General features: G+C 36.8%; 4 protein-coding genes across 4 annotated transcripts; 2 read left to right on the forward strand and 2 right to left on the reverse strand.

Moving 5' to 3' along the window:
* Window positions 1-1262: 1262 nt before the first annotated feature.
* On the forward strand, window positions 1263-4438 carry LOC110750755 (12-oxophytodienoate reductase 2-like). Its single transcript, XM_088252011.1, has 5 exons — window positions 1263-1352; window positions 1780-1920; window positions 2044-2174; window positions 2897-3061; window positions 3682-4438. The coding sequence occupies exons 1-5, from the start codon at window positions 1282-1284 to the stop codon at window positions 4272-4274; spliced, it is 1101 nt and encodes a 366-aa protein (XP_088108137.1). The 5' UTR covers window positions 1263-1281; the 3' UTR covers window positions 4275-4438.
* LOC110750752 (12-oxophytodienoate reductase 2-like) lies at window positions 4156-7381 on the reverse strand. The gene is made up of 5 exons (XM_021951114.2): window positions 7263-7381; window positions 6392-6532; window positions 6135-6265; window positions 5809-5985; window positions 4156-5605 (listed from the first exon to the last, which is right to left on the reverse strand). The coding sequence occupies exons 1-5, from the start codon at window positions 7331-7333 to the stop codon at window positions 5013-5015; spliced, it is 1113 nt and encodes a 370-aa protein (XP_021806806.2). The 5' UTR covers window positions 7334-7381; the 3' UTR covers window positions 4156-5012.
* Window positions 7382-8130: 749 nt separating this feature from the next.
* LOC110750751 (12-oxophytodienoate reductase 2-like) lies at window positions 8131-11986 on the forward strand. The gene is made up of 5 exons (XM_021951113.2): window positions 8131-8311; window positions 9048-9188; window positions 9310-9440; window positions 10163-10327; window positions 11105-11986. The coding sequence occupies exons 1-5, from the start codon at window positions 8241-8243 to the stop codon at window positions 11695-11697; spliced, it is 1101 nt and encodes a 366-aa protein (XP_021806805.2). The 5' UTR covers window positions 8131-8240; the 3' UTR covers window positions 11698-11986.
* Window positions 11987-12121: 135 nt separating this feature from the next.
* On the reverse strand, window positions 12122-15466 carry LOC110750750 (12-oxophytodienoate reductase 2-like). Its single transcript, XM_021951111.2, has 5 exons — window positions 15173-15466; window positions 14486-14626; window positions 14240-14370; window positions 13641-13817; window positions 12122-12978 (listed from the first exon to the last, which is right to left on the reverse strand). The coding sequence occupies exons 1-5, from the start codon at window positions 15241-15243 to the stop codon at window positions 12386-12388; spliced, it is 1113 nt and encodes a 370-aa protein (XP_021806803.2). The 5' UTR covers window positions 15244-15466; the 3' UTR covers window positions 12122-12385.
* Window positions 15467-16042: the final 576 nt, after the last annotated feature.

Genomic DNA, 16042 nt, shown 5'->3' on the forward strand with positions numbered 1-16042 from the left:
CAGAACAGGCCATGCCATGGCTAAATTTGTGCACCAACAAAATGACCCAACATACAAATTTAGAAAAATTAGATAAAACGAAGCCAACATTCTTCAGCTTAATGCAATGTAGAAGAGATTTAAGTACCTATGAGAAAGGTTGAACTTTCCCATTGTGAAATGAATGGAAAGCCAATTGGGTTTTGGTTTTGTGGCTCTGGAAATGAATGGAAAGCCAATTGGGGATTTATACATTTTGGTAGCAACTAGAAATCCAATGACAACAGTTGGAAGCTGTGCAGTTTTTTAATGCAATGATTGAGACGTTTCATGACGTTTGCAATTGCGTGGTGCTTAATGGAAAAACAAATGTTCAAATACATCAGCACCCACGTAAAAACAAAGCGCACTAAAACATCTTCTCAAATCGATGTTGTTGCTCATTCTCGGGCTACGTTTGCAGTGACTTTGTTGTTGTGGTTCTCATTTTTGAATTCCCTTCTGTCTTCTAGAATGAATTGTGTTGGCAATGAATTGTGATGAAAGTATCAATTTCATTGATCTGGTTTTACATCACAAGAATGAGCTAGTCACAATTAAGTATCAATTTCATCACAAATGTATATCGTTCTCGTCATTCATGTGAATCGAATCTGAGCGCTCCTCCAATCAAGTGAAAACAAATAACACTAGACCAAAAATTAGTTGATACCAAAATATAACTAATTAAAAGCTTATATGATTATATTTTAATATTTATTAATCTAAAACTAGCCCGAATTCATCTAAGGGGACAAATATGCAAAACATTAGTCTACTAAACTGTAAATAATTAAAAAATACAAACAAACAAAATTTCATGTTCAACAAATATTTTTTTGTTAAAAAAAGAAAAAGAAAAGAAAAGAATAATGTTATTCTTATCACATTTATATACCAAATTATCATACTACTTTATATGGCAGATAAGATAGACAGCCACATCAATTCAATTTATTTAACATTTTCGTTTCTTTTATGATTTATTAGCACTTAAAAAAATACTGTTAATTAAAATTTCTTTATAAAAATACACTTCATTGATTTAATTGATGTGATATATGATATCATGTGGTAATACTCAGAAGAAAAATCTATTGACACATGGGTAGACTAGTGATTTGTAACGTACCACATCTTCCAGGGAAGTTGGGGGTTGTGGTGGCCCATAATTTGCTATTATTGTTGTTGTTTAGCTCCAACTGGACGTATAAAGACCCAATTGGGTTTCAATTCATTACCAGAACAGAGACCATAGTTGACATGGCTGCTCAACCTCCCACAATCCCTCTCCTTACCCCTTACAAATTGGGAAAATTCAATCTTTCTCATAGGTACTTGCTTAATCTTTTCTACATTGCATTAAGCTGAAGAATGTTGCCTTTGCTTTATCTTTTTTTGTCTAAATTTGTATGTTGGGTCATTTTGTTAGTTAGTGCATTAGTTAGCCATACCTAACAAGAAAAATGAAGTTGCTGCTTATGTTTAAGTTAACCTAATTTGGTTTACTGGGTATTTTGGTCATTTGGGTGGCTTGATAGTTATATAGCAAACTGCTGCATTCTTTGTGAGTTTGGGTAATGAATAGGAATTCTGGGGCTGTTTCTGTTGATGTCTAGAATTGATAAACTAGTTGTCTTGCTTTCACAATTGTGTAATTTTCAAATTCCCAGCTGCTTGCTCATGCCCTTTTCTCCTAACGACAACGTTCCTCAGCCTCGCGCTTGTATTTATAATTTAAAATGTCTTTGTGTTTTTCAGAGTTGTTTTAGCGCCATTGACTAGATGGAGATCATACCACAGTGTTCCTCAACCACATGCCATCTTATATTACTCTCAGAGAACATCCAATGGGGGTCTTCTCATAGCTGAAGCCACTGGAGTTTCTGACACAGCTCAAGGGTAATTTGAAGTAGAGAAGCTTGCAAGTTCTGACGTTTGATTTTAAGTAACTAAGCTACATTTGAGGGTGCTTTTTTCATTTCAATGTTTGATGACATTTTTTTTCTTCTTTCGTATGCGAAGGTACCCAGATACTCCTGGTATATGGACAAAGGAGCAAGTGGAAGCATGGAAACCCATTGTTGATGCCGTTCATGCTAAAGATGGTGTCTTCTTCTGTCAGATTTGGCATGTGGGGAGGGTTTCAAATAGTGGTACGTTTCTGGCATACGCCTTATTACCTCACTATCGTAGAAGAACTTGTGAGCATAAGTGAAAAATTAGACCATTGAAGCATCATAAAGCTGATTCACCTTCCATAATTCATTATGAAAACTCAATGTTTTCAGCATGATTTTTTTTTTAGGTGGAAGAAATTTGATATATCAAAATAACTCAGAATTTGATATATGTTTGAATTCATTATGAAATCTCAATGTTTTCAGCATCTTTTTTTTTATGGAAGAAGTTTAATACACTGAAATAACTAAGAATTCAGAAGTAGCATAGCATGTGCAAAGCTTCACAACAAGTGAGTGATTATGATTGATGATATCGTTGCTCAAATGGCGATCAAATTGTGACATGTTAAGATCCGGACTTGGTATTGATTGATGGAACCATTGTATGTTAAACCAACGTGTAGAATAACATGAAAGATGGATATGCTTGATTGTCTGCAGACTATATCCATGCATAATTGGTGTTTTTATTGATTGATCTTGATCTACCTGGAAAAGCATAGGACTCTTTTTCTTAAATCATAAGTATCAGTGATGCTTCTCAACTTAAACTTCTACATAATCCGCATTACTCCTACTTTTATTGCAATTTGCAACAACTGATTCCCTCTTTATGTGAAAGAGTATGCTGCTGTGGCTGTGTTGTTTATTGTCTTGAGGCGTCAGATTGTGATTCTATCTTTCCTTGTTTACAGGTTATCAACCAAATGGGCAAGCTCCAATCTCTTCTACTGACAAGCCAATACGATTAAATGGCATTGATGCCAGTGAATTCACACCTCCAAGGCTATTAAGGACCGATGAAATTCCACAAATTGTCAATGATTTTAGACTCGCTGCAAAGAATGCTATTGAAGCTGGTAATTTATCTGCAGTTGTTATAGGGAGCAACTATAAGTAGTTTTATGCTAATGGCTTGAACTGAATTTGAACTCCCACATTAATATTATTTGTTATTCTTGACCTTCCACATCAACAATTTAGCTTTAGTGGTTTTGAGAGCCGACATAAGAAAAAGGGATTGGTTCATATTTAGCTTTAGAATTTCATGATTGTTTGAATTTTGTGAATCATTAATTGGTGTTGTAATGGGCCCTTCTAACTGTAGGGAGGTGAAAAACAGTATTGTGTTAAAGGATTGGAGCCATACAAGCAAAAGTTATCCAAGTTTTATTTTCAAAAAGTTGTATTAGAAGGATGGAATGAACAAGTCTTCTAGGCATATCCATTAATAATATTTTCGAAAAGTCATATGATATATCAGTTATCATCTTCTCCTTGTTTCTCTTTCTTTTGCTTGAATGCATGAGGCCAGAGGGGGAGGGGATCGATTCGAACTCTGGCCTTGAATGTGGGGTAAAAAGCCCGCTACCACCATAGCTACTAACCCCTGCTCATCTTCTCATTGTTTCAATTGCATGGTAAATAACCATTATTTCTTTTGTCTTGTACACTGAAATAATTTGTCTGCTATATACAGGCTTTGATGGAGTTGAAATTCATGGGGGCCATGGCTACCTTCTTGATCAGTTTTTGAAAGATCAAGTGAATGATCGAACAGACCAATATGGTGGATCTCTAGAGAATCGTTGTCGATTTCCTTTGGAAGTCGTTGAAGCTGTTGTTAACGAGATAGGAGCAGATAAAGTTGGAATTAAACTATCTCCATTTGATGACTATATGGACTCAGGGGATTCAAATCCAAATGCATTAGGCCTTTATATGGCCAATTCCTTGAACAAATATGGGATTCTGTACTGCCACATGGCTGAGTCAAGAATGGAGACAGTTGGAGAGAAAAGTGAAAGCCCCCACAGTCTTGTACCCATGAGAAAGGCTTTCAATGGTACCTTCATTGCTACTGGTGGTTTTGACAGGGAAGATGGGAACAAAGCTGTGGCAGAGGGCCATGCAGATCTCATCGCTTATGGACGTTGGTTTTTGGCTAATCCAGATTTGCCAAAAAGATTTGAGCTCAATGCTCCTCTAAACAAGTACAATAGAGACACATTCTACCTATCTGATCCGGTTATTGGTTACACTGATTACCCATTTCTTGAAACCACTGCTTAAGTTTCCTCCAGCCTACGGACGCTTGAAGCCTTGAACACTCTACCTGTAGGCTTTGTTGTTACTTTTCTTTCACCGTAACATGTAGTTATTATTTCTACTGCAGGCGCTGGTGCTTTCTAAGAGACCGGATTCTAATTCTTTTAAGATTTTGCATTTGGCAGATATACCAGGCCTTACTTCCTTCGCTATCTGATTTTGCATTTGGCATTTCCCCATGCGTTAGGTTTTTTTTATTGTTCTGTACTGGAATGACCCAACCAAGAAACAAAAGGAACTTAACAACACTAGGTCCTGGCTGACTCCAAAGAGAGGACTTAGATATTCTCCTTGTTTTCACTGGCTTTGCATCTTAATTCTTAACCCTTTTCACTGGCGTTTCACTGGATTAAAATCTACGACAATTAAAATGTCATATCAGCAACATATTTTAAATGCACACATTGACACTTCCAAGAGTAACCTCATTTACTTTTATTCTACTTATTGGTCTAGTGGCATTTAGTCTTCACTTTACTCGAGACTCTTGAGTGAGGATACCGCATACAGAACACTTGATACATATATTAGTCTACGCAGAAACATAATATACCAGACCTAATGAGAACTTTTATTCACCGTTTTTTTTCTTTGCATTTAATTATACACGCAATGCAAAAATAGTAATAATACACATTCAAGCAGATTAATACTGTATATAAATCTAAGTATGTGTTCAAGCTTCCATAGGCTGCAGGAAACTTAAGCGGTAGTTTCTAGAAATGGATAATCAGTGTAACCAACAACCGGATCAGATATGTAGAACGTATCTCTGTTGTACTTATTTAGAGGAGCATTAAGCTCAAATCTTTTTCGCAAATCTGGATTAGCCAAGAACCAACGTCCATAGACAATAAGATCTGCATGGCCCTCAGCCACAGCATTGTTCCCATCTTCCCTGTCAAAACCACCAGCAGCAATGAAGGTGCCTTTGAAAGCTTCTCTCATGGGCAGAAGACTGTCAGGGCTTGCACTTTTGTCTCCAACTGTCTTCATTCTTGGCTCAACCACATGGCAGTACTGGATCCCATATTTGTTCAAGGATTTGGCCATATAAAGGCCTAATGCTTTCGGATCTGAATCCGCTGATTCCATATAGTCCGCAAATGGAGATAATCTAATTCCAACTTTATCTGCTCCTATCTCATTAACAACAGCTTCAACGATTTCCAGAGCAAACCGGCAACGATTCTCCAGCGATCCACCATATTCATCTGTTCGATCGTTCACTTGGTCTTTCATAAACTGATCAATCAGGTAGCCATGCGCCCCATGAATTTCAACCCCATCAAAGCCTAGATATCAGAAAAGCATTTTCCATGTAGCCAAGATGTTACTAACTTAACATTATAAATCATATGATATTCTAAACAAATACAATTCAAGCATCAATCTGGCGTTATCTTCGTTATTAAGTACATTTGGCTGAGTAGTTATTTATGGTCCATTTTGATTTCTTGCAAATTTTGATTTATATTTAACTTAAAAGATAAGTTACCAGCTTCAATAGCATTCCTTGCAGCAAGTCTGAAATAATTGACAATTTGTGGAATCTCATCTGTCCTTAAACGCCTTGGAGGTGTGTATTGAGCAACGTCAACACCATTAGCTAGTAGTTGGGGGGTAAGTGGCTTGTCGGTACAAGAGATTGGAGCCTGCCCATTTGGCTGGAAACCTGAAAACAAAGAGAGACAGAATCACAATCTGAACACAATAGATTATATGTTCCTGAAAAGTCAGCTTCCTAATGCTTCAGTGGTCTAATTGCTCATAAGTATTTCTATGATAGAAGTGAAGTCATAAAGGTGAATAACAGAAACGCACTGCTGTTTGAAACCCGCCCCGCATGCCAAATCTGACAGAAGAAAACTCCGCCTTTTGCATGAACAGCGTCAACAATCGGTTTCCACGCTTCAACTTGCTCCCTTGTCCATAAACCAGGACAATCTGGGAACCTTCAGATATGAAAGGAATAGAGATGTCATCCAACATTGAAATGAAGAAAGTACACACTCAAATGTATGGTACTCAATTAAAACCAATGGTAAAAGAAACCGGAAAGCTTCTCTTCTCAAAATTACCCTTGAGCTGTGTCAGAAACTCCACTGGCTTCAGCTATGAGAAGACCCCCTTTAGATGTTCTCTGAGAGTAATATAAGATGGCATGCGGCTGTGGAACATTGTTGTATGATCTCATTCTAGTCAATGGTGCTAAAACAATTCTGGAAAACACGGAGAATATAAATTATAGATACAGAGATGTATGTCCTTTATTTTTATTTATTTTTATCAGATTCATATGTTTTACTTATGAAGATATAGTCAGATTATTATCAACTTCAAGGAATCCCCACAAGAATAATAAGAATAAATTACTATTCTGCACAGACAAGCAGCTAGGAATTTGACAACTGCAAAAAACAGAAAGCAGGACAAGTATTTTTAGCAGATGTAGACATCAACAGAGACTACCCCAGAAGTTGCAAGACATTATCAATTCACAACCCAAACTCGAAAAGAATGCACCATTTTGATATGTACTCCTCTTTATGCAACTACTTGTTATTTTCTCTTTGGTTCTTAGAAAATTTTAACCCACTAAGATCCAATTAGAAAATGACAATTGGCTAGTTTTGAGTTTTTCTCTCCAAGTAGGCCGCTATAAAGGTTTTTGTATAACATGTCATGTTAGAATGAACCTATTTGTTAAAAGCCTTCAGAAACATGCAAGAAGTGACTCAAATTCTTATTCTTGTTAGTCAACAGGTATTTTCCACAAATACCTCCTTCTAACTTCTAAGTGGACTAAATCCCATTTTTAGTAGAACAGACCATGCCATGGCTAAATTTGTGCACCAACAAAATGACCCAACATACAAATTTAGAAAAAAACATAGATAAAACAAAGCCAACATTCTTCAGCTTAATGCAATGTAGAAGAGATTTAAGTACCTATGAGAAAGGTTGAACTTTCCCAATTTGTGAGGGGTAAGGAGAGGAATTGTGGGAGGTTGAGCAGACATGTCAGCTATCAGAATTCACGTGGGTTTTGTCCTTGTGTTTGGGTTTTGGTTTTTTGGCTCTGGAAATGAATGGAAAGCCAATTGGGGATTTATACATTTTGGTAGCAACTAGAAATCCAATGGCAGCAGTTGGAAGCTGCGCAGTTTTTTAATGCAATGATTGAGACGTTTGATGACGTTTGCAATTGCGTGGTGCTTAATGAATAAACAAAAACTGAACTAAAAGATGTTCAAATACATCTTCTCAAATCGATATTGTTGCTCATTCTCGGGCTACGTTTGCAGTGACTTTGTTGTTGTGGTTCTCATTTTTGACTTCGTTTCTGTCTTCACTAGTTTTACATCACTAGAATGAGCTACTCACAACTAAGTATCAATTTCATCACAAATATATATCGTTCTCGTCATTCATGTGAATTGAACTTATGGGCTCCACCAATTAAGTGAAGACAAATAACATTACCAAAAGTTAATTGGTACCAAAGGAAAAAGTAATTAAAGGCTTATATGATTAAATTTTAATATTTATTAATCTAAAACTGCCCCGAATTCATCTAAAGGGATAAACGTGCAAAACAATAGTCTATTAAAATATAAATAATTAAAAATACCGAAAAAAAAATCATGTTCAACAAAATTATTTTTTGTACATAATATAAATATAAAAGAAAAATCTATTGACACGCCTGCGCAGACTAGTGATTTGTAACGCACCGCATCTTCCAGGGTAGTTGGGGGTTGTGGGGCCCAGAATTTGCTATTGTTGTTTAGTTCCAAGTAGACCTATAAAGACCCAATTGGGTTTCAATTCATTACCAGAACAGAGAGCAATCAAAAACCAAAACACACAAAAGGTAAAAGACCAAGCTGCAAGATCAAGACCATAGTAGGGGATCTGAACTCTGACATGGCTGCTCAACCTCCCACAATCCCTCTCCTTACCCCTTACAAATTGGGAAAATTCAATCTTTCTCATAGGTACTTGCTTAATCTTTTCTACATTAAGCATTGATTGGGAAAATTCACTTTCTCATAGAATTTTGGTTTCGTTTGTTTCATTTTTCTAAATTTGTATGCTGGGTCATTTTGTTAGTGCACTACTTAGCCATAGCTAACAACAAATATGTATGTTTAAACAAATTTAGATTAGTGGGTAGTTTAGTCAGTTGGGTTGGATAGTGAATTGGTAATATTTTGCAAATTCTGGGGCAGTTTCTGTTGATGTCTACTGTTGATAAAGTACTCTTTCCCTGAGTTCACAGTTCTTTCCCAGAGAAGGACTTGCATGTCACGGGATAGCACGTTTTTTTCCCGGAGAAGGACTTGAATTTTAGTTTCACTTGTTTCATTTTTCTAAATTTGTATGTTGGGTCATTTTGTTAGTTAGTGCATTAGTTAGCCATACCTAACAAGAAAAATGAAGTTGCTGCTTATGTTTAAGTTAACCTAATTTGGTTTACTGGGTATTTTGGTCATTTGGGTGCCTTGATAGTTATATAGCAAACTGCTGCGTTCTTTGTGACTTTGGGCAATGAATAGGAATTCTGGGGCTGTTTCTGTTGTTGATGTCTGGAATTGATAACTAGTTGTCTTGCTTTCACAATTGTGTAATTGTCAAATTCCCAGCTGCTTGCTCATGCCCTTTTCTCCCAACGACAACGTTCCTCAGCCTTGTGCTTGTATTTATAATTTAAAATGTCTTTGTGTTTTTCAGAGTTGTTTTAGCGCCATTGACTAGACAGAGATCATACCACAGTGTTCCTCAACCACATGCCATCTTATATTACTCTCAGAGAACATCCAATGGGGGTCTTCTCATAGCTGAAGCCACTGGAGTTTCTGACACAGCTCAAGGGTAATTTGAAGTAGAGAAGCTTGCAAGTTCTGATGTTTGATTTTAAGTAACTCAGCTACATTTGAGGGTGCTTTTTTCATTTCAATGTTTGATGACATTTTTGTTTCTTTCGTATGCGAAGGTACCCAGATACTCCTGGTATATGGACAAAGGAGCAAGTGGAAGCATGGAAACCCATTGTTGATGCCGTTCATGCTAAAGATGGTGTCTTCTTCTGTCAGATTTGGCATGTGGGGAGGGTTTCAAATAGTGGTACGTTTCTGGCACACGCCTTATTACCTCACTATCGTAGAAGAACTTGTGAGCATAAGTGAAAAATTAGACCATTGAAGCATCATAAAGCTGATTCACCTTCCATAATTCATTATGAAAACTCAATGTTTTCAGCATGATTTTTTTTTTAGGTGGAAGAAATTTGATATATCAAAATAACTCAGAATTTGATATATGTTTGAATTCATTATGAAATCTCAATGTTTTCAGCATCATTTTTTTTATGGAAGAGTTTTAATACACTGAAATAACTAAGAATTCAGAAGTAGTATAGCATGTGCAAAGCTTCACAACAAGTGAGTGATTATGATTGATGATATCGTTGCTCAAATGGCGATCAAATTGTGACATGTTAAGATCCGGACTTGGTGTTGATTGATGGAACCATTGTATGTTAAACCAACGTGTAGAATAACATGAAAAATGGATATGCTTGATTGTCTGCAGACTATTTCCATGCACAATTGGTGTTTTTATTGATTGATCTTGATCTACCTGGAAAAAAATAGGACTCTTTTTCTTAAATCATAAATATCAGTGATGCTTCTCGACTTAAACTTTTAAATAATCCGCATTACTCCTACTTTTATTGCAATTTGAGACAACTGATTCCCTCTTTGTGTGAAAGAGTATGCTGCTGTGGCTGTGTTGTTTGTTGTCTTGAGACGTCAGATTGTGATTCTATCTTTCCTTGTTTACAGGTTATCAACCAAATGGGCAAGCTCCAATCTCTTCTACTGACAAGCCAATACAATTAAATGGTATTGATGCCAGTGAATTCACACCTCCAAGGCGGTTAAGGACTGATGAAATTCCACAAATTGTCAATGATTTTAGACTCGCTGCAAAGAATGCTATTGAAGCTGGTAATTTGTCTTTACGTTCAAATGAAATAGAATTTGTGAGAACTCAATTTGGAAAATGAACCATATTTTATCAGCTAAATGTAGTAAAGGGAATAAACGTACTTGAACGATATTACAAGTAGTGTTGCCATAATTATTCTATCTGCAGTTGTTATAGGGAGCAACTATAAGTAGTTTTATGCTAATGGCTTGAACTGAATTTGAACTCCCACATTAATATTATTTGTTATTCTTGACCTTCCACGTCAACAATTTAGCTTTAGTGGTTTTGAGAGCCGACATAAGAAAAAGGGAGTAGCTTTTGCTTAATGAATAAAAGGATTGGTTCACATTTAGCTTTAGAATTTCATGATTGTTTGAATTTTGTGAATCATTAATTGGTGTTGTAATGCGCCCTTCTAACTGTAGGGAGGTCAAAAAACAGTATTGTATTAAAGTCAGGAGCCATACAAGCAAAAGTTATCCAAGTTTTATTTTCAAAAAGTTGTATTAGAAGGATGGAATGAACAAGTCTTCTAGGCATATCCATTAATATTATTTTCGAAAAGTCATATGATATATCAGTTTTCATCTTCTCCTTGTTTCTCTTTCTTTTGTGTTGAATGCATGAGGCCAAAGGGGGAGGGGATTCGAACTCTGGCCTTGAGTGTGGGGTAAAAAGCCCGCTACCACCGTAGCTACAAGCCCCTGCTCATCTTCTCATTGTTTCAATTGCATGGTAAATAACCATTATTTCTTTTGTCTTGTACACTGAAATAATTTGTCTGCTATATACAGGCTTTGATGGAGTTGAAATTCATGGGGCCCATGGCTACCTTCTTGATCAGTTTATGAAAGATCAAGTGAATGATCGAACAGACGAATATGGTGGATCTCTGGAGAATCGTTGCCGATTTGCTCTGGAAGTCGTTGAAGCTGTTGTTAACGAGATAGGAGCAGATAAAGTTGGAATTAGATTATCTCCATTTGCTGACTATATGGACTCAGGGGATTCAAATCCAAATGCATTAGGCCTTTATATGGCCAATTCCTTGAACAAATTTGGGATTCTGTACTGCCACATGGTTGAGCCGAGAATGAAGACAGTTGGAGAGAAAAGTGAAAGCCCCGACAGTCTTCTACCCATGAGAAAGGCTTTCAATGGTACCTTCATTGCTGCTGGTGGTTTTGACAGGGAAGATGGGAACAAAGCTGTGGCAGATGGCCATGCAGATCTCATCGCATATGGACGTTGGTTTTTGGCTAATCCAGATTTGCCAAAAAGATTTGAGCTCAATGCTCCTCTAAACAAGTACAATAGAGACACATTCTACCTATCTGATCCGGTTATTGGTTACACTGATTACCCATTTCTTGAAACCACTGCTTAAGTTTCCTCCAGCCTACGGACGCTTGAAGCCTTGAACACTCTACTTGTAGGCTTTGTTGTTACTTTTCTTTCACCATAGCATGTAGTTTATAAGAAACAAAGTGAATAAAAGTTCAAGGGAAAGTGGCCTTGGCCAACCAGAGATAGTAACATTCTTATTTGGTAGTCATTTTTCTGCTTTGACAAAGTGAATCCAGATTCATTTTTCTGCTTTGATATATTGATATTATTTGTACGGGACGTTGGAAACTTTTAAAAGAATGGATGCATTTGGAATGTTATTATTTCTACTGCAGGCGCTGGTGCTTTGGATTGCTTGTTTTCATCGTTTTTCCTCATCTTTTAATTCCATTTTTTTAACAGGGTTAATTACTTTAAAGTTTAAGATCATCACAAAAGCCAACCGATCCATGAGTTGCTAAGAGTTAGAAAAAAACAGATTATCTTTATTAAACTCACGTGGCCACGAGCTACAACACTACACTTGCTACAGATTGGTCAAAGCAGAAGCACACTATACCAAATGACAATTTACTGTGTGGTGAGCTAACTTCTGCCCCTTGAATGATTGCACACTTTTTATCTTCTCCAATTATGCAATGCAATAAAAGTAAGAAGAAAACATTTAAGCACACTAATACAGGAACTAAAATATAGGAAGGTTCAAGCTTCTATATTCGGCTGGCAAATTAAGCACTGGTTTCAAGGAACGGATAATCAGTGTAGCCAATAACTGGTTCAGATACGTAGAAGGTCTCTCTGTTGTACTTATTCAGAGGAGCATTAAGCTCAAATCTCTTTGGTAAATCTGGATTAGCCAAGAACCAACGACCAAAGGCGATAAGATCTGCACGACCCTCAGCCACAGCATTATTCCCATCTTCCCTGTCAAAACCACCTGCAGCAATGAAGGTACCATTGAAAGCCTTTCTCATGGGTACAAGACTGTGGGGGCATGCACATTTTTCTCCAACTGTCTTCATTCTCGGCTCAACCATATGGCAGTACAGAATTCCATATTTATTCAAGGAATTAGCCATATAAAGCCCTAATGCTTTCGGATCTGAATCCCCTGATTCCATATAGTTGGCAAATGGAGATAATCTAATTCCAACTTTATCCGCTCCTATCTCATTAACAACACCTTCAACGACTTCCAGAGCAAATCGGCAACGATTCTCCAGAGATCCACCATATTCGTCTGTTCGATCATTCACTTGATCTTTCATAAATTGATCAAGAAGGTAGCCATGGGCCCCATGAATTTCCACTCCATCAAAGCCTATATATCAGAAAAACAATTTCAGTGTACCAAATACGTTTGTAACTTAGCATTTTACGGGCATATTACATGTAATTAAAACAAGGACAAGATGATAAGTTGATACTGATTGATCATACCACATAACTTGACCAGATTAAGGGAAACGTATATTCCTAGCAGACTTGTACATTTTGTTCAACTACAAAATTGCTTTACAAGGCCCCCCTCAAATGAATAAAATTTCAGCTACAACGTTGATTTTCAGATCCTTACTCTTTAAAAGGATGCACTAGGACAGCCATGACTAATTTACACAACTAGACTATTAAACCATCAAATCCTAAAACTTATATGAATGATACCACTCAAGTTGAATTGCAATGTGGACGGTCAGGAATAGCTGACAGATCCTTTTAAAGGGGGAATTGAATACAATTCAAGCCATTATAAATTAAAAGACAATAGATAGTTTCTCCCTATATCAACAGCATATTGAGATTAAGCAACGATAGAATTCATCTAGCTTGAATTATTCTCACATTACATATCTAATCAGAATTCGAAGTAAATATATTCCGTTTACTACATTTGGTGGATTAAATACGGTTCATTTGCTTAAGCTGAAAAGCAATTTTGAGGTCTCGCAATTTTATTTCATATTGAACTTAAGGACAAATTACCAGCTTCGATAGCATTCCTTGCAGCGAGTCTAAAATCATTGACAATTTGTGGGATTTCATCTGTCCTTAATCGCCTTGGAGGTGTAAACTCAGCAACATCAATACCATTAGATCGTAGTTGGGGGGTTAGTGGCTTGTCAGAAGAAGAGATTGGAGCTTGCCCATTTGGCTGAAAACCTGTAAGCAAAGACAGATAGAATCACAAATCTGAAAGAGTTCTGTTAAAGAAATATCAAATCCATTGATCAAAAACTGCCACCGCAGCAGAAGCAGCATTGATAGTAAAAATAATGATCAATAATCATGATCAAAATATGCTCTTCAGACACACAAACATATCCAACTTTCATGTTATTCTCCAATTGGCTAAGCGTACAAGGTTGTCATCCACATAAAACTCAAATCATAACTATCCTTAATTTTATTGCCATTGGACAAATTATCATCAGTCAAAATCATTCACTTGTTTTGATGTACAGCACATAATAGGTTAAGAAAGAAAAATCAGCTTTCTGATGCTTCAATGTGTTAATTTTTCACCTACACTCACAAGACTAATGATAAAAGTGAAGTCATAAAGGTGCATGCCAGAAACGCACCAGTATTTGAAACCCTTCCCACATGCCAAATCTGACAGAAGAAGACACCGCCTTTAGCATGAACCGCATCAACAATGGGTTTCCATGCTTCCACTTGCTCCTTAGTCCATATACCAGGAGTATCTGGGTACCTTCGCATACGAAAGAAATAAAAAAGTCATCAAACATTGAATAAAGAAAGCACCCTCAAATGTAGCCTAGTTACTTAAACTATCAAAACTAGAAAGCTACTCTTCTTCAAATTACCCTTGAGCTGTGTCAGAAACTCCAGTGGCTTCAGCTATGAGAAGACCCCCATTAGATGTTCTCTGAGAGTAATATAAGATGGCGTGTGGCTGAGGAACATTTCCGTATGATCTTTGTCTAGTCAATGGTGCTAAAACAACTCTACAGAAGTCAACCGAAACATAAATTATAAATACAAGCATCAAAAGTTTCCTAGCAAAGTAGGCAGTATATATTATCAGAAGAACTACACATACTACATGACCTGTGAATTCTCCAAAGTCCTTCATTGTTCATTAAAAACTAAACAGAGGAGACAAATGCATGGTAGAAGAAAATGCTAATCCAGGATTTCGCATTGGCAAAACTACATTTGACAAACACAAAAACTACCCAGTAAACTAAATTTGACCAAACACAAGCAGTAATTTCATTTTTCTTGCAAGCAAACTGGGACTTTAACCAACCCTGTTTCCAAATTCTACAAAACCCAATAAGCCAAACCTCAACTTAAGCAGAACAAGGCCAGGCTATAGCTAATCTGTGCACCAACAAAATGACCCAACGTACAGATTTACAAAAATATACAAATACAAACCAAAATTCACAAACAAATTTACAATAATAAATAAATACAAACCAAAATTCACCAGTTCTTAGCAGTAAGTATCAATAAAATGCACAATGCAGAAAAGATTGAGCAAGTACCTATGCGAAAGATTGAACTTTCCCATTTTGTAAGGAGTGAGGAGAGGACTTGAGGTACCTTGAGCAGCCATTTCAGAGCTTACTTCCTCTACTATGAGTCTATGTGATCTTGCAACTTTGGCCTTTGCCTTTGTGTTTTGTGTTTTGATTGCTCTCTCAACTGGGAATGAATGGAAGACCCAATTGGGTCTTTATACGTTCAGCAGTCGGCCGGCTTTAACTGGGCCCCACATCTCCCCTTCCTCTTTCCGGGGGAATCTCTGGGTGGCGGATCCTTTTTCAAGGCATTGTTTTTATTGATTGGGATGTTTGCTGACGTTTGTAATTACGTGAGTGATGATTTTATTTTATTAATTTATTATTATTATTGATGTTGTAATTATTTTTGGTATTGGGATTCGTTGTGCGGTGGAACTGCCGAGTCGCCTACCAACCTTGACCACCATACCATATCCATCAATGACCTTTGTTGTTGCAACTTTTTCTTCCTTTCTTCTTTCTTCTTTAGAGCAACTCCACCCATTTGCCTTTGTCATGACAAGGGGGAGCTAGGGCAACCACTATTCACATGAATAGTAATTATCTTTATAAAAAGGAATGTGTGTTTCCACCTGTTGCCATGGCAACCACTATTCAGATAATATATGAAGAGAGGAATTTGTATAGATTTTTTATGTGGGAAATAAAAAATATGACTAAGTATTTATTTTTTAAAAATTCTGAAATTTTTAGTATTTTTTAAAAAAAATTTAGATTTTTTTAAAAAAATTTTGGTTGCTGACGTCAGCAAACCCTAGCTAGCACTGTGGCTGATTTTGCCTGAGGGCCAACCCAGGCTTGTGGAGCCTACACTCAGCCCGGGCAAACAAA

The sequence above is a fragment of the Prunus avium genome, chromosome 1 (genome assembly GCF_965620075.1).
Source record: "Prunus avium chromosome 1, drPruAviu1.hap1.1, whole genome shotgun sequence".
Classification (NCBI taxonomy): Eukaryota; Viridiplantae; Streptophyta; class Magnoliopsida; order Rosales; family Rosaceae; genus Prunus; species Prunus avium.

What these genes read in the sequence shown, in the direction of transcription:
- LOC110750755 (XM_088252011.1), top strand. Translation starts at nt 1,282, where the DNA reads ATGGCTGCTCAACCTCCCACAATCCCTCTCCTTACCCCTTACAAATTG. An exon ending in AAATTCAATCTTTCTCATAG is followed by an intron (nt 1,353 to 1,779) that starts GTACTTGCTTAA and finishes TGTGTTTTTCAG; the next exon opens with AGTTGTTTTAGCGCCATTGA. An exon ending in GTTTCTGACACAGCTCAAGG is followed by an intron (nt 1,921 to 2,043) that starts GTAATTTGAAGT and finishes TCGTATGCGAAG; the next exon opens with GTACCCAGATACTCCTGGTA.
- LOC110750752 (XM_021951114.2), bottom strand. Translation starts at nt 7,333, where the DNA reads ATGTCTGCTCAACCTCCCACAATTCCTCTCCTTACCCCTCACAAATTG. An exon ending in AAGTTCAACCTTTCTCATAG is followed by an intron (nt 6,533 to 7,262) that starts GTACTTAAATCT and finishes CGTGTTTTCCAG; the next exon opens with AATTGTTTTAGCACCATTGA. An exon ending in GGGGCGGGTTTCAAACAGCA is followed by an intron (nt 5,986 to 6,134) that starts GTGCGTTTCTGT and finishes CTTTGTTTTCAG; the next exon opens with GTTTCCAGCCAAATGGGCAG.
- LOC110750751 (XM_021951113.2), top strand. Translation starts at nt 8,241, where the DNA reads ATGGCTGCTCAACCTCCCACAATCCCTCTCCTTACCCCTTACAAATTG. An exon ending in AAATTCAATCTTTCTCATAG is followed by an intron (nt 8,312 to 9,047) that starts GTACTTGCTTAA and finishes TGTGTTTTTCAG; the next exon opens with AGTTGTTTTAGCGCCATTGA. An exon ending in GTTTCTGACACAGCTCAAGG is followed by an intron (nt 9,189 to 9,309) that starts GTAATTTGAAGT and finishes TCGTATGCGAAG; the next exon opens with GTACCCAGATACTCCTGGTA.
- LOC110750750 (XM_021951111.2), bottom strand. Translation starts at nt 15,243, where the DNA reads ATGGCTGCTCAAGGTACCTCAAGTCCTCTCCTCACTCCTTACAAAATG. An exon ending in AAGTTCAATCTTTCGCATAG is followed by an intron (nt 14,627 to 15,172) that starts GTACTTGCTCAA and finishes TGACTTCTGTAG; the next exon opens with AGTTGTTTTAGCACCATTGA. An exon ending in AAGGAATGCTATCGAAGCTG is followed by an intron (nt 12,979 to 13,640) that starts GTAATTTGTCCT and finishes TCTGATATATAG; the next exon opens with GCTTTGATGGAGTGGAAATT.